This window comes from Hypanus sabinus, chromosome 4 (assembly GCF_030144855.1).
Source record: "Hypanus sabinus isolate sHypSab1 chromosome 4, sHypSab1.hap1, whole genome shotgun sequence".
Classification (NCBI taxonomy): domain Eukaryota; kingdom Metazoa; phylum Chordata; class Chondrichthyes; order Myliobatiformes; family Dasyatidae; genus Hypanus; species Hypanus sabinus.
In genome coordinates, this window is record NC_082709.1 from 171,604,261 (window position 1) to 171,631,683 (window position 27,423).

Below are 27,423 nucleotides of genomic sequence, written 5' to 3' on the forward strand. Positions count from 1 at the left end.
GTTGGCAGTTCAAATGGTTTGGCAAGACTAGATGGGCTGAATGGCCTGTTTCTGTGCTGTACTTTTCTATGTTTCTGTAAGGCTCCTAAACAAGATAAAGATACATGGTATTACATGAAGGATATTGGCAGGGTCAGAAGTTTGGCTGACTGGCAGGAGTCGAGTGGGAATAAAGGGGCCCTTTTTCTGGTTGGCTGATGCTGACCAGTGATGTTCTGCAGGGGCTGGGGTTTGGTCTGCTACTCCTCATGTTACATGCTAGTGATCTGGCTTGGTGGTTAAGTTAGGAGATAGAGGAGCAGATAGTGTTGAGAAAACGGGAGTCTGCAAAAGGACTTAAACAGATTGAACGAATGGACAGTGACAACGCAGTGGATGGAAGTGTTTGGTCATGCACTGTGGGAGAAGGAATAAAAAGGTAGACTATTTTCTAATGGGGTGCACATTCAGGAGTCCTCGTGCAGGATTTCCTGTAAGTTAACTTGCAGACTGAGTTGGTGGGAATGAAGGTAAATGCAATGTTAGCATTCATTTTGAGAAGGCGAGAATACAAGAGCAAGGATGCAATGCTGAGGCTTTAGTCAGGCAGTACTTGGAATAGTGTGAGCAGTTTTGGATCCTTCCCTAAGAAAGGATGCGCTGACATTGGAGAGAGTCCAGAGGAGGTTCACAAGGATAATCCTAGATATGAAAGGGTTAATGTGATGAGCATTTGATAGCTCTGGGCCTGCACTTGCTGAAGATTAGAAAAATGGGGGTGGGTGGATTCCATTGAAACACACTGAATATTGACAGGACGTGGAGAGGGTTTTCCAATAGTGAGTATCTAGGACCAGAAGGCATAGCCTCAAAATAGAAGGACATTCCTTGAGAAAAGAGATGAAGAGGAATTTCTTTAGCCAGAGGGTGTTGAATTTATGGAATTCATTGCTGCAGTTGGCTGTGGAAGGCCAAGTCATTGGGTATATTTAAAATGAAGGTTGGGAGGTTCATAATTATTAAGAGTATCAAGGATGGAAGGCAGAAAAATGAGTTTGAGAGGGAAAATTAATCAGCCATGATCAAATGGCAGAGCAAACTTGATGGGCTGAATGGCCTAATTCCACCCCAACCTTTAAATCTGCCAGCAATTCTTATTGGATAATGGATTTTAAAAAAATAGGTGCTAAGTGTTTTATCTTGCAACAAATACTACAAAGTAGACTGAAGAGAAGTCATTATTAAATTTAATATGCATAAAGCCTTTTGTATGCTTGAAAAGAGCTGTATGAATTGTATGGTACACTTTGAGTTGAACTGTAGGTAGTTCTGTATGGTTGTCGTTCATGGTTGGGGTGGCATGGTAGTGTAGTCATTAGCGCAACTCTTCACAGCACCAGCGACCTGGGTTCAATTCCCGCTGTTGCCTGTAAGGAGTTAGTATGTTCTCCCCATGACTGCGTGGGTTTCCTCCCACAGTCCGAAGACATAATAGATGGTAGCTTAATTAGTCATGGTAAATTATCCCATGATTAGGCTAGGAATAAATCGGGGGAATGCTGGGTGGTGCAGCTCGAAAGGCCTATTCCGTGCTCTATCTCTGTATTTTAAAAAAAACATTCTAGTCTTCAATTGAAGTTAAATTGTTGTTTGAAGTTCTATTTCATTAATGTACATGTAATTGTTCAAAACCTGGCACAATATTAAGATAAATTTTGCTGTATTTTTTCCTAGATCACTAATATACAGCACTACTCAGGATGTTCATATTGTATTTCTTTAGAAGTAATTATCAGCTTCACTTTCCTCAAATGCTGATGTTTCTAAACTACTAAGTACTTTGTAGCATTTAAACAGATCACGTTCCTGACCACACCTCTGAAGCCCGATGTTTTGCAAAGCCACTGACATTTTGGAGTATGTTCGCATTTTTTATGGTTTTATTTTCACATTACTCCAACTTCCCTTACAAAACTTTTATTAGCAGGAATGTTGTTATGGCTGTTCACCCTGTTAACTAATATGTGAAGTCTGTGATGGGTATTCACTTTCCAGGGCCCAGGAGGCTTATTGTTAATCTCCGCTTTCTAGCACAGCTGCATGACCTTTCCAACAAGTCAGAGTTGTTTGTGACAAAGTTAAACTTCTAACCAATATTCCTTGCTCAGCTTCTTGTTGTAAACAAGAACCAGCCTTCAGCCAATTCAATTGTAAATTGTAAGTAATAATCAGTCTGAAGTTCAAAGGACAGCTTTGCATACAAATGGCACTGTCTAGTCAAGCCAGGCAAGTACAGCTAAGTTATTTGTATCATCGCGATAGTGATCAAGAAATGTTTCAAATTAGACTTATTTTGTCACTTAACACATCAGATATCACAGGTATGATCAATCAATGTTTGGAATATTTGTGTACTCGGAGAGTAAGCTCTCACAGCATTAATTTCGGGTGTCTGGGATTTCTGTTCCCTAAAGCTTTTATGAGCGTTACCGAGACCCTTCGAGACCCTTCAAAGGACTGATGAAGGGCCTCGGTCCAAAATGTTGACTGCTCATTTCAACGGGTGCTGCCCGATCTGCTGAGTTCATCCAGCTTGTTTGTATGTCTCGATTTGACCACAGCATCTGCATTATACTTTGTGTTTAGGCCTTAAAGTATCCTTTTGGAGTCTGGGGTTTTGCAGACAGTGAACCTATTACCATCACAAAGTAACGAAAAGAATAAAAGTCTTTGCTTTTACCACCTCAAATTTCACCTTTCATTATCTCAAATATCACACAGCCAATTAAGTACCGTTGATGTGTGGCCACTATTGTGGAGAACATAAAATACAAATTGTATTTTCCATGAAGGGAATGAGCACTATGCAAACAATACTATGGACCAGTTGCTCATCTGTTAACACAATATGATGAAAAAAGTTAAAGTTGCAAATCCCTGAATAAGTAGCAGTTTAATGGCACCGATATTAGCTCAAATTGATATCACAATATAAGGGCACTTCGAGTAGGTTGATTACTAATTCAAACCAACTCAATGTTTGTGAAGCTAAATGACATATTTTGCAGTGCAGGTAGTAGCAAAGATGAAAACGTTAGCAATGAAACATGTTCTGTTTTGAAATGATCCAGGAGAGGCAACAGATTCCAGAATTCTGTCACACTAACGTCAAGGACTTGCTGAAGGTTTCTTTTCCAGTACAGTATGTCAGAAGATAACAATGTGTCGTCTTAAATGTCCCAAAGGATTTGTCTGAACCACTAATGTAAAACAGACTCAACTAAATATTTTAATTTTTCTAAATAGAAAATGCTTTCCATTTATAATCTACATTCTTAGGACCTGATGAAGAGCCCCTGCCCAAAACATTGACTGTTTATTCCTCTCCATAGATGCAGCCTGACATGCTGAGTTCCTCCAGCATTTTGTGTGTGTTATTTCACTCTAGTTTGTGTCCTTCTGGCTTACTTTGAAGCGTTCTGGATTTTAAAGTTTGACAAGAGCAGAAAAATGTCTGCAGGTAAAAGGTTTTCTAGGGTAATCTGAAATCCCACAGTTTCCTATGTTAGATTATGAGTGAGTAATTAATTAGTTTGATCACTTCTCAGCTAGTAAGGTTGAAGATCCAAGCCTTGTTCAAAAGATTTAGGAATAGAAGTAGGAAGAGATAACTAGGATTATCACTGTTCTCTACTCCAATTTTATTTTTGTGTTTTGGCACCAGAGTATAGAACCATACCATTATATTACTCTTGCTCTTCATTTCCTTCTGTCTTTTTAGATCCAGGGTCTGGAAATCAAAGGGAATGAAGATACATTTGAGTTGTATAGAATTTTGGTCAGAGCCAATCTCGTATAGTTGGAGAAATCAATCTTCCTATCTTTTTCATTGCATTTTAGGGTCATTTTTCTCTATATTCCTGCTACCCCACCCCCCCCCCCCCCCCATTACTGTTGTTCTACCTCATTACATCTTGTCTCAGTTGTAGGATAATGTTACTTTGTTATTTATGCAAAAGCGGAAAAGTATTTTTTTCAGCCAGTCTTATCATTTTAAGCTCCTTAACCTTCTGTACCAAGTAGAAAACATGTTTATGCACACTGAAAAGTAAACCCTTTTTTTAAGTAATTGGTATCGTTCTGGTGAACTTGTGCTGAACCCACAAAGTCCAAAATACCTCATTGAGAGTGGTTCCAAATGCAACAGGCCAATGTGCAACAAAACTGAAGATTAATCTTCTCTCCATTGTGGTCCAACCATTTGAATAGGTGACCTAATAGAACTCTTTAATACTGGACTTTGCGACATCCACCTTTTAAATAAACCAGACTCTTGTGTGCCTCTTGAATATCAATGATCTCATTGCTAGAGGTGATATTTCAGCCACTGTCTGACTATGCCAGTTGATCAATTCTGGCTTTTGATCCTCAAAATCAGATTTAATACCACTGGTGTACAGTGTGAAATGCATTATTTTGCAACAGTAGTACATTATAATATATAATAAAAAAACTATAAATTACAATTAGTATATATAAAACAATTAAATAAGTAGAGCCAAAAGGAAGGAGAAAAATTGAGGTTGTGTTCATGGGGTCAATGTCCATTCAGAAATCAGGTGGCAGAGGGGAAGAAGCTGTTCCTGAAACGTTGAGTGTGTGCCTTCAGGCTCCTGTACCTCCTCTATGATGGTAACAATGAGAATAGGGCGTGAACTCGATGATAGGATGCCACCTTTTTGAGGCATTAGCTTTTGTAGGTGTCCGTGATGCAGGGGAGGCTGTTGCCCATGGTGCAGTTGGCTGAGTTTACAACCTTCTGCAGGTTTCTTCCATACCTTTTTAATGCATGTCTCCCTTTGATTCTATAGGTTTCCTCTGGGTGCTCCAATTTCACCCTACTTCCTAGAGTTGTGTTCTGAATACATTCTGTTCAACATTTCTTAAATTGAATCTGCTTCCTTGGTGAACCAGTGCAAACCTCTCAACTACTGGAAATAGTCTCCTTTTAATGATAATAAGTACTTTATTGATCCCGAGTGGGGAAATTATTTCATTACAACAGCAACATTTAAAACACACACTTGGCAATAATAATAATAATAAATATAATAACTAATAAAGTAGACAATAATATACACAATGATAATTTACCAATGTGCAATAATGTATGAAATAATAAAACAGACTATTGTACTATAATATGTGTTCTGTAGCACAGAGATGAACTGTTGTATATGCTTACTGCATTTGATAAGAAAAATTTTCCGTAATGATCCTTGTGACAGCGGAGTTGAATGAGTCTGTTGGGAAGGGGGCTCTGATGTTTATTCAGTAGCTCATGGAGAAGATGTGCCTGATTGTCCATAATAAACAATAGTTTGTTTAGTGACCTCCTCTCCACCACTAACTCAAAAGAGTCCGGGTTGTAGCCAAGCAGCCTTTGAGTTTAATTTTTTTTGCATCACCAGCACCGATGCTGCTCCTTTAACATAAAGCCACAAAGAAGACTGAACTCATTACAACAGACTGGTAAAAGATCTCCAGCAACCTGCTGCGCACATTAGAAACATAGAAACATAGAAAATAGGTGCAGGAGTAGGCCGTTCGGCCCTTCAAGCCTGCACCGTCATTCAGTATGATCATGGCTGATCATCCAACTCAGAACCCTGTACCTGCTTTCTCTCCATAACCCTTGATCACTTTAGCCACAAGGGCCATATCTAACTTCCCCTTAAATATGGCCAATGAACTGGCCTCAACTGTTTCCTGTGGCAGAGAATTCCACAGATTCACCACTCTCTGTGTGAAGAAGTTTTTCCTCATCTCGTTCCAAAAAGGCTTCCCCTTTATCTTTAAACCCTCGTTCTGGACTTCCCCAACATCGGAAACAATCTTCCTGCATCTAGCCTGTCCAATCCCTTTAGAATTTTATACGTTTCAATAAGATCCCCCCTCAATCTTCTAAATTCCAGTGAGTATAAGCCTAGTCGATCCAGTCTTTCTTCATATGAAAGTCCTGCCATCCCAGGAATCAATCTGGTGAACCTTCTCTGTACTCCCTCTATGGCAAGAATGTCTTTCCTCAGATTAGGGGACCAAAACTGCACACAATATTCTAGGTGCAGTCTCACCAAGGCCTTGTACAACTGCAGTAGAACCTCCCTGCTCCTGTACTCAAATCCTTTTGCTATGAATGCCAACATACCATTTGCCTTTTTCACTGCCTGCTGTACCTGCATGCCCACCTTCAATGACTGGTGTACAATGACACTCAGGTCTCGTTGCACCTCCCCTTTTCCTAATCGGCCACCTTTCAGATAATAGTCTGTTTTCCTGTTCTTGCAACCAAAGTGGATAACCTCAAATTTATCCACATTAAATTGCATCTGCCATGAATTTGCCCACACACCTAACCTATCCAAGTCACCCTGCATCCTCTTAGCATCCTCCTCACAGCTAACACTGCTGCCCAGCTTCGTATCATCTGCAAACTTGGAGATGCTGCATTTAATTCCCTCGTCTAAATCATTAATATATATTGTAAACAACTGGGGTCCCAGCACTGAGCCTTGCGGTACCCCACTAGTCACTACCTGCCATTCTGAAAAGGTCCCGTTTACTCCCACTCTTTGCTTCCTGTCTGCCAACCAATTCTCTATCCACATCAATACCATACCCCAAATACTGTGTGCTTTACGTTTGCACACTAATCTCTTGTATGGGACCTTGTCAAAAGCCTTTTGAAAATCTAAATATACCACATCCACTGGCTCTCCTCTATCCACTCTACTAGTTACATCTTCAAAAAATTCTATAAGGTTCGTCAGACATGATTTTCCTTTCACAAATCCATGCTGACTTTGTCCGATGATTTCACCTCTTTCCAAATGTGCTGTTAAAACATCTTTGATAACCAACTCTAGCATTTTCCTCACCACCAATGTCAGACTAACCGGTCTATAATTCCCCGGTTTCTCTCTCCCTCCTTTTTTAAAAAGTGGGGTTACATTAGCCACCCTCCAATCCTCAGGAACTAATCCAGAATCTAAGGAGTTTTGAAAAATTATCACTAATGCATCCACTATTTCTTGGGCTACTTCCTTAAGCACTCTGGGATGCAGACCATCTGGCCCTGGGGATTTATCTGCCTTTAATGCCTTCAATTTACCTAACACCACTTCCTTACTAACATGTATTTCCCTTAGTTCCTCCATATCACTAGACCCTCAGTCCCTTACTATTTCCGGAAGATTATTTATGTCTTCCTTAGTGAAGACAGAACCAAAGTAGTTATTCAATTGGTCTGCCATGTCTTTGTTCCCTATGATCAATTCACCTGTTTCTAACTGTAAAGGACCTACATTTGTCTTGACCAATCTTTTTCTTTTCACATATCTGTAAAAGCTTTTGCAGTCAGTTTTTATGTTTCCTGCCAGCTTTCTCTCATAATCTTTCTTCCCTTTGTCCTCCTCTGTTGGTCTCTGAATTTCTCCCAGTCCTCAGGTGTGCCGCTTTTTTTTTGCTAATTTATATGTTTCTTCTTTGGATTTGATACTATCCCTAATTTCCATTGTCAGCCACGGGTGCACTACCTTCCCTGGCTTATTCTTTTGCCAAACTGGGATGAACAATTGTTGTAGTTCATCCATGCAATCTTTAAATGCTTGCCATTGCATATCCACCGTCAACCCCTTAAGTATCATTTGCCAGTCTATTTTAGCTAATTCATGTCTCATACCTTCAAAGTTACCCTTCTTTAAGTTCAGAACCTTTGTTTCTGAATTAACTATGTCACTCTCCATCTTAATGAAGAATTCCACCATATTATGGTCACTCTTACCCAAGGGGCCTCGCAAAACAAGATTGCTAACTAACCCTTCCTCATTGCTCAATACCCAATCTAGAATGGCCTGCTCTCTAGTTGGTTCTTTGACATGTTGGTTCAGAAAACCAACCCGCATACATTCCAAGAAATCCTCTTCCTCAGCACCCTTACCAATTTGGTTCACCCAATCTATATGTAGATTGAAGTCACCCATTATAACCCATTAGAATGTTTTGCCCACATTCAGGAGCAGGTGATTCTTCCTGCATCTCTCCACAAACGTGCCCACCAGTCATCTGTACAATGACTTCTGCCTATCTCTGATATACCCAACCACTGCCGAGTCATCAGAAAACTTCTGCAAGTGATAACACTCTGATTTGTGCTGAAAGTTCAAAATGTACAGTGTGAGCAGAAACGGAGACAGGACAGCCCCTTGTGGCACTCCAGTGCCACTCACCACCATCTCGGGCAAAGAACTGCCCAGCTGTACAAACTGGGGTCTATCTGCCAGGTAGTCAGTAATCCAGGAGATAATGGATTTGTCTACACCCATCCTTTGCAGCTTCTCACTTAGAAGAAGTAGCTGAATTGCATTGAAGGCACTAGAGAAATCAAAAACCGTGATTCTCACAAAGCCACCAGTATTGTCCAGGTGGGAGCCAGCTTGCCGCAACAGGTAGATGATGGCATCATCCACTACCTCATGAGGTTGGTAGGCAAATTATAGAGGGTCCAATGAAGATCTCACCTGCGGTCTGAGGTAAGTCAGGACCAGCCTCTCCAGCAGCCTCATCACATGAGATATGAGGGCAACTGGTCTGTCGTCATTAAGTCCAGATGGAGTCATCTTCTTGGGTACAGGAACTAAGCGGGAAGGTTTCCAAAGCACCGGTATCTTTTCCTGACTCAGATTCAGATTGTAAAGGTGCTGTAAAATATCAGACAGCTAGCTTGCACAGGCCTTCAGTATCCTAGGGCCAGTACCATCCGGTCCAGCAGCCTTGTATTGATGTAGTCTCTCCAGCAGTCTCTTAAACTGACCTGCACTTGCAGTCTCAGTTAGCTACTTGTTGCAACCATTCAGAATTAAAAACATTTCTATTTAATATCATGCTTGGTGGCTGTCTTAATGACATTGTTTAGTGCCTTTTCTAGCCAATGATTGTGGTGCAGAGGCCCTGCAGGCAGAGCAGCACACATAAAATGCAGGAGGAACTCAACAGGTCAGGCAGCATCAATAGAAAGGAATAACAAGTCATCGTCTTTAGCCTAGTCCCTTCATCAGGGCTGGAAAGGAAGGGGGAAGAAGCCAATATAATGAGGTGGGAGGAATAGGAGAAGTACATGCTGGAAGGTGATGGGTGAAGCCAAGTGAGGGGAAAGGTAGCTGTGTGGAAGAAGACAGGGATTTGAAGTTCAGATGCTGGGAGGTCATAGGTGGAAAAGCTAAAGCACTGAAGGAGGAGGAATCTGATGGGAGAGGAGAGTGATGTCTGCAAGAAAAGAATCTTGAGGTTGTCTGCGGTGACGTGCGTGTACTCTGATAATAAATTTTACTTTGAACCGTGGAAGAAAGGGCATCAGAGGGGAGTGCTAGGCAGGTAGAGGAAGGCCCACCCAAAAATGTCAGTTTTTACATTCTTCTGACCACTGTCCCCATAACTAAGGTCTTCATTGCCAAAATTACTCTAGAAATGGGTTTCCTAACCTAGGGTCGTGGATCTCTTTCTTAATGGTATTGGTCCATGGCAAAAAATCGGATGGGAACCCCTGCTCCCAAAGATGATTTCTGCATCCATTCTCAGGTCTTAACACTATTCCTAATGTGAACTGCCAAAGAAATGAACACAAAATGCCAGTTATGATCCAACCAGTGTTTTAAAAACACATTGTGACTTCCTTGCTTGTAAAGCCCAGGAGCCAATATGGATTTGGATTCAGAGTCAGATTTATTTATTTCACGGACATCAAACTCTGGAGTGAAAATCGGTCAAGCTACACACCTAGGGATGTGCCGGGGGGGCAGCCCACAAATGTCACCACACATTCCTGTGCCAACATAACATGCCCAAAATGCTTGGTAGAGCAACACAGAACTCAACACAAACGCAACAAAACAACAGCAAAACAATAACAGCAAAACCAGCCCCTTTCCTCCCTCACCCATGCTCACAGACGGTCCTCTAACTTCAGACAAGGCTACAGTCCAATTTCCAAACCTGCCTGATCACTTTTAATTATCTAGTCAAAGCCCTACAACATAGAAATAGGCCTATCAACCCTTCAAATCCATGCCTGCCATCATTCAAAGTTCAAAGTAAAATTTATTATCCGAGTACATACAGTACATGTCGCCACATACGGCCCTGAGATTCTTTTTCCTGCAGGCATATTTAGCAAGTCTGTAGAACAGTAACTGTAATGAACAACAAACTACTGCAATGTGCTCAATGGTTTAATGTAGATGTACATCAGTACCTGTGACGTACTTGGCCGAATCCATTACCTTTTGTAGGATTTTCTGCTCGAGGCCATTGGTACCAGGTCATAATATAGCCATAAGCATGCTTTCCACCACCTATCTATAATTATTTATACACTTATTTATGCAGTTCCTACAATAATCCTACTTTGTTTCCCCCACTATTTCAACCAACTTTCTGAAGATTTCACCACTCACTTACACATTCAGGGCCATTTACAGCAACCTATTGACCTACAGCCTGCACACCTATGGAATCTGGAAGGAAACTAGAGCACCTGAAGGAAATCCATATGGCCACTGGGGAAAAAGTATGAACAGTACACGGAGAGTAGTGGATGTCAGAATCGAACTGGGGATGCAGGAGCTGAATAACATTAGTTTTGATGCCTGTGTTACTGTGCTGCCCCTCAGTGGCACAGATTTGTGTACATACACCCCCAAACCCTTTTCTCTGTTTACAATTATGCCCCCTAGTTCCCTAGTTCACTTGATTTTCTTTGTCCTTCCTACTAAAATGTAACACTTTGCTCTTTGAAATGTTAAATTTTATCTGCCAAACTTCTATAAGAATGTAAAAGGAAAAAGATAAGGCAGATTCAAATATGGATCCAATACAAAAGGAAACAAGAGAAATTCTATTCTGCAGTCAGGAAATGGCAGAGAAATTAAGCAAATATGTTGTCTCTGTCTTTGCTGAAGGTACAGAAAGCATCTGTGCATAATAACAGGTCCAGTGGGAATGAAGAGCTGAAAGAAATTAGCATTAGTTATTTTTTTTAAAAAAAGCATTTGTTAAAATAATGGCAATAAAACCCTGGATCTGATGACCTGGGTTTCAATGTTGTGCAAGAGATTGGCATGATGAAAGTGAATGCATTGGCTGTCATTGTCCAAAACTCCATTGATTCAAGAATGGTTCCCATTGATGGGGAACCAGGAAATGTAAACCCGCTATTTAAGATAGAAGGATCAGAAAAAATGGAGATGTACAGACAAGTTAACCTGACCTCTGCAATAAGGAAAATGCTCAAATCTATTACTAAGGAAGAGGTAACATGACACTTGAGGACTGGACACAGTCAGCATGTATATATGAAAGGAACAATTTGCAGCATTTTCTGATCATTTACCTAGCAGAATAGATGACGTGAAGCTGTGGCGTTCAGAAGAAGGCATTCTATAAGGTACCATGATTGTACCATGAAGGTAGAGATTGTTGAATAAGATTGAAGTATGTAGGACTGAAGGGAGTAAACTGAGGATTAGTTATTGGATGGAAATGGGCAGTAGGAACAAATGAGCTATTTTCAGGTCGATAAGGTGCTGCACAAGAGAGATAAATAAGATGGAGTCCGAGGAAGTGTATTGGCATGGATAGTGGATTGGTTAACCAATAGAAGGCAGAGAGTTGGTATAAATGGGTGTTTCTCTGGTTGGTAGTCGGTGGTGAGTGGGGTGACACAGGGTTCGATGCTGGGCCCGCAGCTGTTTACCATTTACATTGATGATTTGGAAGAGGGGACTGAGTGTCACGTAGCAAAATTTGTTGATGACACTAAACTGAGTGGAAAAGCAAATTGTACAGAGGATGTGGTGAGTCTGCAGAGGGATATAGATAGGTTAAGTGAGTGGGCCCAAGGTCTGGCAGATGGAATACAATGTTGGTAAATGTGAGTTTATCCACTTTGGAAGGAATAATAGAAGAGCAGATTATTATCTAAATGATGTAAGATTGCAGCATGCTGTTGTGCAAAGGGACTTGGGAGTGATTGTGCATGAATCACAAAAAATTGGCTTGCAGGTACAACAGGTTATTAAGAAGGCAAATGGAATGTTGGCCTTCATTGCTAGTGGGATTGAATTCAAGAGCAGGGAGGTCATGCTGCAACTATATGGGGTATTGGTGAGGCCACACCTGGAGTACTGTGTGCAGTTCTTGTCACTATACTTGAGGAAGAATATATTGGCTTTGGAGGCAGTGCAGAGGAGGTTCACCAGGTTGATTCCAGGGATGAAGGGGTTAACCTATGAGGAGAGATTGAGTTGCCTGGGACTATACTTCCTGGAGTTTGGAAGAATGAGAGGGGAACTAATAGAAACATACAAAGTTTTGAAAAGGATAGATAAGATAGTGGGAAAGTTGTTTCCATTGGTAGGTGAGACGAGAACTAGGGGACATTGCCTCAAGATTCAGGGGAGAAGATTTAGGACGGAGATGAGGAGAAACTGTTTTTCCCAGAGAGTGTTGAATCTTGGAATTCTCTGCCCAGGGAAGCAGTTGAGGCTTCTTCACTAAGTATATTTAAGATACATTTAGATAGGTTTTTACATAGTAGGGGAATTAAGGATTGTGGGGGAAAAGGCAGGTAAATGGAGCTGAGTTTACAGACGGATCAGCCATGATCTTATTGAACGACGGGGCAGGCTCGATGGGCCAGATGGTCTACTCCTGCTCCTATATCTTGTGTTCTTGTGACTGACTACTGACATGTTGCCAGATTTTGTGCTGCAACCCCAGCTTTTCATAATGATTTGGATGAGGAGGTTATATATTCAAGTTTGCTAATAAGACAAATGGTAACGGTAGTACACACGCAGAGGGATGCAGAGAGGTTTCAGAAGCATATTCATTTTCCAGATTAATGGGTGAAGGCATGGTGGATGGTTTACAATTTGAAAAAATGTGATGGCATCTACTTTGGTAGAAAACATAGTTCACAGGCTATTCAGGAGGGCCTGGTTATCCTTGTACACTGTTACTGAAAATAATCAGTTAGGAAAGCTTCTCGTCTTTATTGCAGGAGGATTTGAATCAGAAACAAGTGTGTTGCTTGGATCAGAATCAGGTTTAATATCACTGGCATATGTCATGATATTTGATATTATGTGGCAGCAGTACATTGCAATACATAATAATAAAAATGAAATTACTGCAAGGATATATACTGGTTTAAATATATAGTGCAAAAAGAGCAAAAGTAGTGAGGTATTCATGGGTTCAAAGTTCAAGTTCAATGTACATTTATTATCAAGGTGTGTGTATATATACATCATACAACCTTGAGATTTGTCCCCTAACAGGCAGCTACAAAACCAAGACGCCCAAAAATAAAAGACTATTCAACACTCAATGTGCAGATAATAAAAACCACATCATGCCCATAAAAAAAAGAATAAAATAGCCCATAAAAAAGACCGTTGAACACCCAATGTGCAATGAAAGAAACATCATGCAAATGGTAACGGCAAACAAATAGTATTTCTGAACTGAAGTCCACAAGACTGTCCCATACTTCAGCACAGAGGTGAGTAAACGCCATGGAGCAGCGATCTGAACTGACCCTCACCTTACCTTGAGCCCCTACACCCTGACCTTTACAATCTGGCCCGGCACTTAACTCTCCGTCCAAACATTGGGTTCTGTCACTTTGAGCAGCGATCTGAACTGGCCCATGACTTACCTCTGGCCTCGTCACCCTGATCTTTTCAATCTGGCCCGGCGCTTAAGTCTCCATCTGAACAACAGGATCTGCTGTTTGGAAACGCTAGACTTCACCATCTCTATTTGGCCTGTAGATCTCCATCCAAATATTGTGTTCAGTAACATCAACACGTTCTGGGGTCTGGACATTACGGCTTCGATGTGGCCTGTTCAGCGTTGTCCATTCAGAAACATTCATGGCAAAGGAGAAGAAGTTGTTCCTGAATCATTGAGTACATGCCTTCAGGCCCCTGTACCTCCTCCCTGATGATAGCAAAGAGAAGGGGGCATATAGTGGGTGATGGGGGTCCTTAATGATGGATGCAGCCTTTTTGAAGCATCGCTCCTTGAAGATGTCCTGGATGCTGGGGAGGCTAGTGCCCATGATGGATCTGACTGTGTTTACAGTTTTCTGCAGCTTATTTCAATGCTGTGCAATGCTCCCTCTATACCAGGCAGTGATGCAGCCAGTTAGAATACTCAGATTACCTCTAGAAATTTACGAGTGTCTTTAGTGACATACCAAATCTCCTCAAACTCCTAATGGAATACATCTACTCTTATGCCTTCTTTGTAAATGCATCAATATGGTGATACCCAGAAACTTGAAATTGCTCACTCTCTCCACTTCTGATCCCTCTGAGAACTGATACATGTTCTCTCATCTTGCCCTTTCTGAAGTCCACAATCAATTCTTTGGTCATGTTGACATTGAGTGCAAGGTTGTTGCTGCAACACCACTCAAACAGCTGATCTATCTCACTCCTGTATGCACGCTCATCGCCATCTGATGTTCTGCCAACGATAGCTGTGTTACCAGTAAATTTATAGATGGTATTTGAGCTGTGTCTAACCACACAGTCATGGGTGTACAGAGAGTAGAACAGTGGGCTCAGCACACATCCTAGAAGTGTGCCAGTGTGTTAGTCAGTGAGGTGGAGATGCTGTTTCTGATCTGCACAGATTGAGCTCTACAGGTTAAGATGCTGAGGTTTTGGAGCTTTCTGATCAGACCTGAAGGAATGATTGTGTTAAATGCTGAGCTGAAGTCAATAAGCAACAGCCTGACGTATTGGTATCGTCTGGCTGATCCAAGGCCATGTGAGGAGCCAATAAGATGACACCTGCTATAGACCTATTGTGGCAATAGGCAAGTTGCAGAGGGTCCAGGTCCAGGTCCTTGTTTAAGCAAGTAGAACATTTATACTCTTGAGTACAAGAGTATACATGTTCTACTGCAATTATGCATGGCATTAGTGAGATCTTACCTGGAGTTCTTAGCTAAGGCAAGACATACACTCGGTACATTCATGGCCACCTCCTGCATCCTTTACCATACACTCTTGCTAAACAAGTACAAGAAGAGGTAAGTTTTGTTTTTAAGTAAAGAGAACCTGTCTAGGGTCAATTCTCAATGCTGGACTCTCCAGGCTAGGAAATGCTGAAGCAGTCCTCCTTCGAGTAGCGTTGAAGCAGCCCCTCCACTAGTACCACGAGGACTGGTGTAAGCATGAGTGACATATGTTGCCAATGGACCATGTAGATGTAAATGACATTTTCAGATGATATCCAGATGAGTGATGCAAGCTGTTAAAGGCACTGTGTACGTGTCCTCCATATAATGGAACATCAACTACACTGAGGAGTTGGAAGCAAAAATCATGGATTTTTGATTGGCACAGTAAACAATTAGATGATTATCATCGTCACATACCCAGATACAGTGAAAAGCATTGTTTTGTGTGTCGTCCACACAGATTATTTCGTCATATCAATACATCGAGGTAGTACAAGGCAAAAGCAATAAATAATGCAGAACAATAAAAACTCAAAATGCTGGCAGAACTCAGCAGGCCAGACAGCATCTATGGGAGGAGGTAGAGATGACGTTTCGGGCCGAAACCCTTTGTCAAGAGTGAAGTAACATGGGATGGTCGGGGGGGGGGGGGGATAAGAAGTGGGGGGAGGGATAAAGTAGAGAGCTGGGAAGTGATAGGCTGGAGGGAAATGGGCTGGGGGAAGGTGAAGAATTATGAAAAATAAAAGAGAAAGAAAGGTAGGGCTGGGGGGAGAGATTATAGTGAGGGGGGAAAAAAGAGAGAAAGAGATCCAGACTAAAATAATAGATAGGGATTGGGGGGTAAGGGCGGGGGGCAGGGGTCAGTGAGTTGGACGATCATGCCGGCAGGTAGGAGGCTACCTAGGCGGGAGATAAGGTATTGCTCCATCAACCTGTGTGTGGCCTCATCTTGACGGTAGAGGAGGCCATGGACAGGCATGTCGGAGTGGGAGTGGTCTGTGGAATTGAAGTGTGTGGCCACAGGGAGATCCCGCCACTGCTGGAGGACTGAGCGCCGGTGTTCGGCGAAACGGTCTCCCAGTCTGCGGCGGGTCTCCCCAATGTATAAATGGCCACATCGGGAGCACCGGATACAGTATATCACCCCAGTTGACTCGCAGGTGAAGTGGTGTCTCACCTGAAAGGACTGTCTGGGGCCTGGGATGGTGGGTGAGGGAAGAAGTGTGGGGGCAGGTGTAGCACTTCTTCTGTTTGCAGGGATGAGTGCCTGGAGGGAGGTCGGTGGGGAGGGATGGGGGGGATGAAAGGACAAGAGAGTCACGTAGGGAGTGATCCCTGCGGAAAGCCGAGAGTGGTGGCGGGGGGAAAGATGTGGTGGGATCATGTAGGAGGTGGTGGAAGTTACGGAGGATTATACATTGGATCTGTAGGCTGTTAAGGTGATAGGTGAGGACCAGGGGGACTCTATCCCTGGTGGGCTGGCGGGGGGATGGGGTAAGGGCAGAGGTGTGTGAAATACGGGAGAAGCGATGGAGGGCAGAGTTGATAGTGCACAAAGGGAAGCCACTTTCTTTCAAAAAGGAAGTCATCTCCTTTGTCCTAGAATGAAAGGCCTCATCCTGAGAGCAGATGTGGCGGAGGCGGAGGAATTGAGAGAAAGGGATAGCATTTTTGCAGGAGATAGGGTGGGAGGAGGAATAGTCTAGGTAGCTGTGGGAGTTGGTAGGTTTGTAGTAGATATTGGTGGATAGGCTGTCTCCGGAGATAGAGACAGAAAGATCTAGAAAGGGGAGGGAGGTGTCGGAAATAGACCAGGTGAATCTGAGGGCGGGGTGAAAGTTGTTGGAGGTGAAGTTAATGAAGTCAATGAGCTCAGCATGTGTGCAGGAAGCGGCGCCGATGCAGTTGTTGATATAATGTAAGGAAAGAGGAGGATAGGTACCGGTGTAGGCTTGGAACATAGATTGCTCCACATGGCCGACAAGAAGGCAGGTATAGCTAGGACCCATGCGGGTGCCCATGGCTACACCTTTAGTTTGGAGGAAGTGGGAGGAGCCAAAGGAGAAATTGTTAAGGGTGAGGACTAATTCCGCAAGGCGGAGAAGAGTGGTGGTAGAGGGTGACTGGCTGGGTCTGGAATCCAGGAAGAAATGGAGAGCTTGGAGACCTTCCTGGTGGGGGATAGAGGTATATAGGGAATGGACGTCCATGGTGAAAGTGAGGTGGTGGGGGCCAGGGAACTTGAAATCTTTGAAGAGATGTAAAGCATAGGAAGTATCACGGACATAGGTGGGAAGGGAATGAACAATGGGAGATAAAACAGAGTCCAGATAGGCAGAAATGAGTTCAGTTGGGCAGGAGCAAGCAGAGACAATGGGTCTGCCTGGACAGGCAGGTTTGTAAATCTATAATACAGAACATAGTGCTACAGTTCCAGACAAGGTGCAGTGCAGGTAGGTATCAGGGTACAATGTCATGACAGGGTAGATTGCGAGGTCAAGACTCCATCTTATCATACAATGGACTGTTCAATGTATAATAGCAGTGGGATAGAAGCTGTCCATGAGCCTGGTGGTATATGCTTTTGTATTATTCACCTAACAGGAGTGGAGAGCAGAGAAAATGTTTGTGGTCTTTGATGAAGTTGATTGCATTACTGAGACAGGAAAAAGTGTAGATAGAGGAGGGGAGAATAGTTTCTGTGGTGAGCTGAGCTGTGTCCACAACTCTCAGCAGTTTCTTATGGTCTTGGGCAGAGCAGTTACCATAACAATCCTTTATGAAAGTGATAGAATGCTTTCTGTTGAGGGCCAACCTGGACATGCTGGTTTTCTCTACTCTCCTGAGAACTATGTACAAACTGTACTTTCTTGCCCATGGTGTCTAGGTGTTTGGACCAGGCCAAGCTGTTGGTGATACTCCCTCCTAGCATCTTAACACTCTAAACTCTCAGTAAAACAGTGAGCTCCTTACGGTGATCAATAATTAGTATTCCATGAAGTGCCAAATAGCACATTTTTCTAAGTGGTTAAATTCCTCAACCAGTGTGCCAAAGTTTTCCTTGCTCGGAGCACAAGAAAAACATTGAGAAACTGTACTGAGATCTTGGTAGTAAATTACAATAATTCTTGATTAACACATGCAGTAATGCACAATTATTCCCTATCCTTGCATTAATCTCTAACTTTATTTTTAATATAATTTTTATAATTGTTGATTTTTTTTGGCGAATTGTCACACCCTGACTGACACACAACAACAAATTCCTAATACATGTACATGCATATGGTGAATAAAGTCCATCCTTGATCCATGAAGCTCCAAGAACAAGGAGGCCAATGTCTGAAGTCTTCTACTTGCTCTGCTCACCACCTCTTCTCATGTGCCACTCCGGTCACAACACAAATTGACTATTCCACCCTTGTGCATATATATATATATATAGAATAAATGTAATGGAATATGAAAGAAGATACATTGGGATTGGAGGTGGGATAAATATTGTGGTTCAAAGAGAACTGCCCTAGATGTTAGTTAGAGAAATAGTGGCATGTTATTAGGCAGTAAACACCAGAGTTTTGTCCATTTTAGCAACAAAGAAACTGGGATGTAGTTAGCATAGTTTCCCCTGGGACAAGTCAACTTTAGCTCAATTGATAAGGCCTTTGTCCCTGGGTTAGAAACCTGAAGGTTTGTCTAAGCCCTGGACTTTTCTATGAATTCTGGGAATTTAGCTTGTGTAGTTATCTGATGAGTCTTCAATGGACTCTTTTACAATTACTTTGCAGAAAAATGTTAGGATTTTGAAAAATGCTGATGAAGCAACAACCGCTCTGTAGATTCTTTCAAAATCACCTACTTAATCAACTGATCTGTACTTCCCTGTCCATTAAAACAGACCAGGTGTTCCTGTGCGATATCGATGTGTCATGTTGTCAGGGGCGTGGCCCTTTAGCTGGATACTATAAGGGGACTGAAATAGTATATTTGCTATATTTTAGTTGATTTAACAGTTGGATCCTCACATAAACATTGCTGAAATTGACCTTCCTAAAAGGTCTAAGGAGAAACAAATGCTTGATTTTTAAGTTCTGCTACTGTTTCCCTACCCACCCCCCACCCCCACCATACTATCCTTTCTGCAGGGGTATAAAATTACCCAAAAATCCCTCTATTGTAGGAGCTTAATATTTCCACAGTGATCATCTTAATATTCCTCCCTCACTAACATCACAAAATATCATTTAACTGTTTGTTCATCTGAAAGAGTTCACAAGAGTATGGAAGGGTACACAATACTTCCGGCATTTAAAAAGGAACAAGTTGCATCTCCTTAGCATGACCTTTGAATAATTTAGATTGCCTCGCAGCCAAAAGTTAATAGTTGTATGTTAGAGAAACATGGCAGATAAGTTGTACCTGTGAATAATGAAAGCATAACCAATTAAACAGTTCCACTATTGTTGGTTGACAAATTAAGTGGATTAATTAATCATGCAAATAATGGGTATGGTGTGCGTTTTTTTAAAAAAGAGCAAAAAATGACTGCAAAGAGACAAAGAATAGGAATTGAACATCTAAAGATTTCCCATGTTTAGGAACAACTAGAAAAAAAGTAACAGGTGGGTTAGCACGGCTGGCTGAGGTTTAGTTGATCTGGAGCGTGTAAGAGTAGAGCTAAGAGGTATCAAGAGGCAGAAAGTACAGAGGAAATCTCAAAACAGATGCACCATCAATCGTGGTAAAGTTGGGAAGACATTAAACAGGAAATAATAAAGGTGTAACTGTAATCACAGATGACTTGGTACTGTATGCATTGATTGGGCCAGCTATAACAGTAACAATACTGTAGAGGAGGAGTTCCTGGAGTGTATGTGGGATGGCACGCTTGAGCAACAACTTGTCGAACTAACTAGAGAGCAGGCCATTTACAATTCGGCATTGTGTAATGGGAAATAATTTATTGGCCATCTCACAATGTAAGGCTCTTGGGAAGGAGCAACCATAACATGTTAAAGATCTTCATTTAGGTGGAGAGCGATATATTTAACTCTGAGACAAGGATCCTGATAAATCTAAAGAATGATGGTATAAGGCAAGTATCAGATTGGAGAATGTTACTTATGGGATTGGTTAGCAAACATATAAGAAGTTCAGAGATGAACAATTGTTCATTCTTTGGCACAAAATGAGGATAGCTCAACCAGGAAATTAGAGATAGTAACAGACACAAAATGTTTGAAGAACTCAGCAGGTCAGGCTGCAACGATGGTAAGGAATAAAATGCTGACATTTCAGGACAAAACCCTTCATAAGTCCTGATGAAGGTCATCAGCCCAAAATATTGACTCATGATTCTTTTTCATAGATGCTGCCTGACCTGCTGAGTTCCTCCAGAACTTTGTGTATATTACTCTGGATTTCCAGCATTGCAGAAACTCTTATTTAGAATTATAAAGAGGGATATTGTTAGATTAAAGTTGGAGACTGATAAATTGACCTAATAATGCAATAAACTGGACCAGAATTTAGAACTTGGTGATGGGGGACCACTGGATTAACAAACAGGAGGAAGAGTGAGTATACGAATATGTTTGCAGGGAATAAGACATGCCATTAATTTTGGACTACAGTACATTGATGCTTCTACTTCATCCATTTAGCCAAACCATTGGGGGATGGTGTTTCAGGTAAGATGTTTTTTAAAAAAAAAATGTCATGAATAAATGTAAATAGAACCATGTGAAAAATAAGTATATTCAGTTGTAGAGCTTTTTTTTATATATACTACATATTTCAATATAAGTTACTGTTTGCATATCTGTTCAATATTCATTGAAACATTGGTATTTAACAAACCTTTTTGTTGCCTATTTGCCTGCTAGATCATTACTGTACAAGATGGACCACTCTGATAACATTAGCATGATCGCCCCAGGCATAAGACGTCGTGTTGTGTCAAAAAACGGTCATAACAATGTGAAGATTGACCAAGTGGACGGCTGGGCTTATCTCTACCTACAAGATCTCTGGACCACTGTCATTGACATGAAATGGCGCTACAAACTAACTCTCTTCACGGCAACGTTTGTGATGACCTGGTTTCTTTTTGGGATTCTCTGGTACGCCATTGCATTTGTTCATGGAGATTTAGAGTTACTTCACCCACCAGCTAACCACACGCCATGTGTTGTGAACATTGAGACCTTAACAGGAGCGTTCCTATTTTCCCTCGAGTCCCAGACAACCATAGGCTATGGTTTCCGATGTATTACAGAGGAGTGCCCCTTTGCTATAATCCTGCTAATCACTCAACTGGTCATCACCACATTGGCAGAGATCTTTGTCACGGGCACTTTTCTGGCTAAGATCGCAAGGCCAAAAAAACGCTCAGAGACCATCAGGTTCAGCTATCATGCTGCCATTGCCATTAGGGACAACAAACTCTGTCTCATGCTTCGCGTGGCAAACATGAGGAAGAGTCTCCTGCTCCAGTGCCAGCTTTCTGGGAAATTCTTGCACAACCACATCACAGAGGAAGGAGAGACCATCAAACTCAGACAGGAGCATGTGGATTTTCAAGTGGACACTGGCTCAGTCAGTCCATTCCTCATCTTTCCTTTGACTTTTTATCATGTAATTGATGAGAAAAGCCCTCTGAACAGGTACACATCGGCTAATCTGAGGAACACTGACTTTGAGTTGGTGGTCATTTTGAATGCCACGGTGGAGTCAACAGGTGCTGCCTGCCAGATCAGAACCTCTTACGTGCCAGAGGAGATACTCTGGGGGTATGAATTTATGCCTCTTATGTCACTCTCTCCTGGTGGGAAATACTTGGTTGACTTTAGTTTCTTCGATAAGCTCAGGAAGAGCTCAAACCCTTATTTTGCCTCAAATGTACTTGGATATGGAGACATTGATAAGCTAAAGCTTGAGGAACAGTACAGAGAGGATGAACAAAACAATCTGATCAGTCGAATCCAAACTGTTCAGAGCAATGTCTAACAATGCCTTGAGACACAATGTGACATGGAAGACTTTAGTGCCTTTTGAATGTCTTATAATCCAGTGCACATTTGTTTGGTACATAATCGGCATTTAGTTAAAGCCATTATCAGAAGGTCCCCAATGGTTTTATGTAAAATGATCAACATTAGTAAAAATGTCAAGGGGGAATATTGTTTGTCTTTTCATTTGATTAATTGCTTTGTTGAAGTTTTTAATGATGTAACTTCTCCAGTGGCAATGCATTGGTGTTACAATGGTTATTGTTCCTCAAAATTTCTCTTATTCCTTCTGATCTTTAGTGTATGATGCCTAATGTTTTTCGAGCTGTTGCATCCTTTGTTTGCACCTTGGTCCCAAAGCTGCAGTGCAGTCATCTACATCCTTACCCTCTTGGCTTTAATGTACAATCCACCATAGGAAGTATTTAACCAGCTGGTGCCCAATAGGTAAGACAGCCTGACCATTGAATTATAGAATCGTACAGCACAGAAAGAGCCCACTATCTTTATCCTTGCCATCAAGTACCCATCTAAACCAAGGGTTCCCAAGGTTTTTGATGCCACGAACCCTACCATTAACAGTCCCCTCTGTGGACTGTGGGTCGGAAACCCCTGATCTAAACTAAACCCATTCATCATTCCTTTTATGTCTTTATAGGTATGGTTAATGTTTTATTAACCTTCAATTTCATCAATTTTAATAAAGTAATTTCAAGTTTAATTGTCATCGAACTATACATGAATGCCTATGAATGTAGTCAAACAGTACAGCGTTACTCCGGGGCCAAAGTGCAAAACGCAGTACTAACAGTTGTACACAGCAAAACACACATATAGCACATCTAAGACAGCAGTGAATACAGTCACATAAAAAATTATACAGTCCCAAGTATTCAACCCTAGGTAATTTCTAAAATAAGTACATGTTCGGCAGACCATCGCAGGGCAAAGGGCCTGTTTTGTGCTGTAGGTTTTCTATGTTTCTATTCAAGTCCATGAATGTTGCAGCAGTCAGCAGCTGAAAGGATCAAGTGCTTTTCCTGATTGTATGATGAATAAACTATTCTCGGGCTTCCTGCTGGGTATAGATATTAATTATAATCAATGTTCCGATGACAAACTCCACCATCTTCGTCAGAGAAGGTGGAGCCTGTCATCGAAACGTTGGCTATAGCTGATAACTGTATGCAGCTGGAATCCCAAGAATAGTTTATTTGTCACAGTACATCTTATTGGTGCTAATTTCATATATAACTGCAAGTAATGTACATCAACATGCAAACACTTTTCCTGCAAAACATCGCTGTCTTCCTGTTTTATCACAGGTTAGTATAGGGCATGAACTGGCCACACACAGTGCCCTCTTTCTGCTGCTTTAAGTTAGGCCCCTAACAAGGTGAAAAGCAGAATGAAAAGATACCTTGCACAAATCAAAACTTGTTAGATCTATCCTCTCCCCATCCTGAGCCACGGGGGCTCTCAGTCCACACACTGCTTCAGCCGATCGACCCCTGCTTTCTTACCACCTCTATCTTTTTGATCTCTTCCATTCAACCTTAGGACTTGCTCAATCTAGTCTCCTATCATACCTCTTCTCTGATTTCCCTCCAGGTTGGCTGTACTATCCATCGACAGCTCTTTACTAAGCTGAGCTCTGTCGGGCTGTTTGCATTTTGTGAGAGTTCTTTTAATTTCTTGGGGCCGAGTGATTTGTTTCCATTGGTGAAGATAACAACCCTTATCTCAGACCTCTCTATATTGTATCTCTGCTGCAGAAGCCCATCATTTTCACTTATGCCAAACAGTTTTTACAGTGTCACATAATCTTTGAAAATGATTTCAACTCTAGGAACTCCAGGCACTCAGTCACAGAGATTGCTCTGGAATTGCAGGTGGAAATGGGCCTTTCAGTCCAAACTACGATGCCCACCAAGATAGTCCCATATGCCTGTGCTTGGCCCTATCACTCCAAACACCTTCTAGTCACGTACTTATCCAAATATTTCTGAAATGTTATCAGACTTCCCTCAGCAATTTCCTCTGCGAACTCATTCCACATATGCACCACCCTTTTCACGAAGGAGGTGCCCCTTGGGTCCCTTTTAAATCTTTCCCATCTCACCTTAAACCGATCCTCTAAACTTAAACCTATGCCCTCTAGTTTTTTAGTTCCTCTTCCTTGGCAGGAGTAAAAGGTGAACATATATAGCCCACCTATACCCCCTCACAGTTTTATACATCTCTGTAAGGTCACCCATTTATATAACCTGTCTAACCTCTTCATATCACTCAGGTCCTCAAGTCCTGGCAGCATTTTCTCAATCTTATTTGCACTCTTTCCTGTTCAATGATTGGCCTTCGGTAATAGGGTGACTAAAAGTTTATGCAATACTCCAGATGTAGTCTCACCAGTGTCATATACAACTGCAATGTAATCTCTCAACTCCTATACTCAAAACCCTCCCTGATAAGGCCAGCATGCCTAATGCCTTCACCCAGTGTCCCTGTGATGCCACTATTAGCAAGCCATTTATTTGTCCTTCTAGGTCCTTCAGCTCCACGTTCTGAGATCCCTCTGCTCTTCTCTTTGTCAGGGAAAGGGGCAATGCAATGTAGCTGGTACATTGCGGCAGGAGATGTTGTCACTCACTGAGGAGCATGAATACATGGGAAGTAGGAGGGGAGGAGAACTCCCAGGAGTTTCCTCAGCCCCCTTTGGTGTATTAATCAATGAGATCCAGATGTTTGCCTTGGTTATGGGTGCTCTGCATAGAAACACAATAGTGCCCTGGTTTGAGGGTTTGGTGTTTACCATTGACTGGAAAATTTCTTACTTCCACATACTGCACAATTACACGATATCAAGTTGGTCCGATGGTCAAGACAAGGAAGGAGGGGTGGGGTGGTCATCAAATGTTAACACTGTCAGCCGTTGTTAGTAATGGCAATGGGGCAATGGAAAGGTTGGGAATTAGGAGATGGGGGAGGGATGACTGGTGGAGGTTCTGGGGTCGGAGTCTAGGAATCAAAGTCCCATGGTGGGTGAGTCCTGGGGCTGATACTGGGCCCAAAGGTTGGAGACTGAAACTAGCAAGTCCAGAGGTCTAGACTCCAAAAACAGCATCTTGTTGAAACCCCTGGATCTGTGTGTGTGTGTGTGTGTGTGTGTGTGTGTGTGTGTGTGTGTGTGTGTGTGTGTGTCTGTGTGTGTGTGTGCGTGCGTGCGTGTGTGTGTGTGTGTGTGTGGAGTTGGTTTGCTTGGTTGATGTGTTTGTGAGAGGGAAAAGAAAGGGCATGAAGGACAAGTTGACAGGTAAATAACATAGGTAAATAGTGCATCCCCGACATTAACCCAACAGCAACACACAGCGTTCTGGAGGAACTCAGCAGGTCAGGCAGCATCTATAGAAATCCTTCATTAGGACTGGAAAGTGGGATAGAAGGTGGTAGGAGCAGAAGGAGACAAGCTGGCAAGTGGTAGGTGAGAGCAGGTGAAGGGAAGTTACAGGGTGGGAGAGAGGAAATGAAGTAAGAAGCTGGGAGATAGGTGGAAGTGTTAAAGGGCTGGAGAGACACAGGAAATGACGGTGGACCACGGACCAAGATTTCTTCAGGGAGGGGCTCCTTAATTCCCAGGGTAAAATGTGGACTGAAAGCATTACTCGGCTATGACTGCCTGAGGACAAACACGCTTCGGAGCAATTTATGCCTATATGGCTTGAAATGAGCATTGACCCTGGAAGGATGTGATTACATGCATGTTTGATCCAGAAAGCAACTCACTTGGGCAAAAGTGACAGGAGAAGGGAACACCTGGTCCAGTTTCTGATGTGGCTTGATTCAATCTGGGGAAAAACGCATTCACAATTTATCCCTGAAAATATTAATTTCCAGTCGTGCAAAAGGCAGGCCTTTCTGGGTGGTTTGTTTTTATTTAATAGTTTATGCATTTTCCTGCTAAATATTCTCTAAACATACCTATATTTAAACAAGCTACTCTTAATTGTATATTGTCCTGGAATAATATGACCTATTTTAATATTAATATTAAAATATAATAAATTGGAAAATGCATGGACTTTCATTCTCAGATTGAAACAGTTCACTTTCAGTCCTGATATTCCCTAAGTTGTTTCACAATAGTGACCACTCCTCAATTTCTTACCTCTTGGTAAAGTTTCCAAACTGTATTAGGGTTTATTTTGATGACAAGCAGAGATCAGTAACCAAATGCAGGAGGTGACATTGCAACTTTAAAAAAAATGTGATCCTTCCCCAGTGTTCAAAGCCCTGACAGGGTCTGACTATGACGCATTGGCTGGCACCTGGAGCTCTTTGCCTGAGCTGCTGGAGGTGCTGCTTAAATAAACATTGTTTTAACTGGATTGCTTTACCTTTGAAGGTCAGGTAACGGCAATGGCATTAGATCTGAGCATTAACCAAAGCAAAACACTCAAAAAGACAAAAGGCTAACACACTCAAGGATTCTTTCTTTATTCTTTCATTGATTATAGCCATAATTTTCCAAATCTATGTTCACAATCAGCACCCTAAGGCCGCTAACTAGTGCAGTCTGCAAAACTTGAGTAACCAGCTATGATGATCCACTCCTCCGTCTAGAAGCGAGGTCTTGTCCCATGGGTGTGGTCCTTTGACAATCATTTCACAGTGGAATGAATAAGCATGTGACTTGCACTTGAATAAAAAATAACTTTTAAAAGATTGATAACAGCTTCTGTTCTTCAGCTGATAAATTGGTGGTGGAATGTTGGCTTTTATTAGACTTGAACAAGTGATGCAACTATTTGAAGCAGTCTATTTTTTGGTGCATTGCTGCACTGATATTAACTGGAAAGCTTTTTATGGCTGTTTTAATGTGTATGCATACTGTTTATTTTTAGTTTTGTGAAGCATATTTAAATTACCCACTGTTTCCATCTATTTATGTCAGAGTTCAATAAATCAGATAATTAATTGCAAACAGATGGACCATTATTCACTATTGGTTCCAAACAAACTGGAAGCCCTCTTTTTCGATAAGAAAGTTGTTTAAATGCAATCCCGCATTCTTTCCAAGGGAATATGTGAAACTGTATTTTATCCTGTTACCCTGAACATCAAACATCTGTTTTTAGTGTATACTTTCTGCTCTGTACTTTGAATGAAGTTAATGGTCTTTCACCCGACAGAAACAGTTTTGCTCTCCACAGATGTGCCTTGACCCGATGAACACGTTCTGCTTTGTTTCCAACATCGATAGTTTGTTTGGCTTTTAAGGAAACTGCCTGGTGGATTGCACAGTTTTTTTTATTTATTCTATTCTTCCAATCCCAATTC

At 41.8% G+C, this 27,423-nt stretch overlaps 1 protein-coding gene across 13 annotated transcripts in view; it reads left to right on the top strand.

Annotated features, from left to right (window-relative positions):
- Positions 1-27,423, top strand: part of kcnj15 (potassium inwardly rectifying channel subfamily J member 15) — a 189,540-nt gene that overhangs the window by 31,859 nt on the left and 130,258 nt on the right. For 10 of the 13 annotated variants that reach the window (XM_059968808.1, XM_059968809.1, XM_059968814.1 and 7 more), the window contains one exon: positions 20,962-27,067. The exons of the other annotated variants lie outside the window; for them this stretch is intronic. In XM_059968808.1, the coding sequence (XP_059824791.1) occupies positions 20,962-22,084 (1,123 nt within the window). In that variant the 3' untranslated portion in view covers positions 22,085-27,067. Of the gene's footprint in view, positions 1-20,961; positions 27,068-27,423 lie in introns of those variants that run through there. 13 annotated transcript variants of the gene reach the window in all.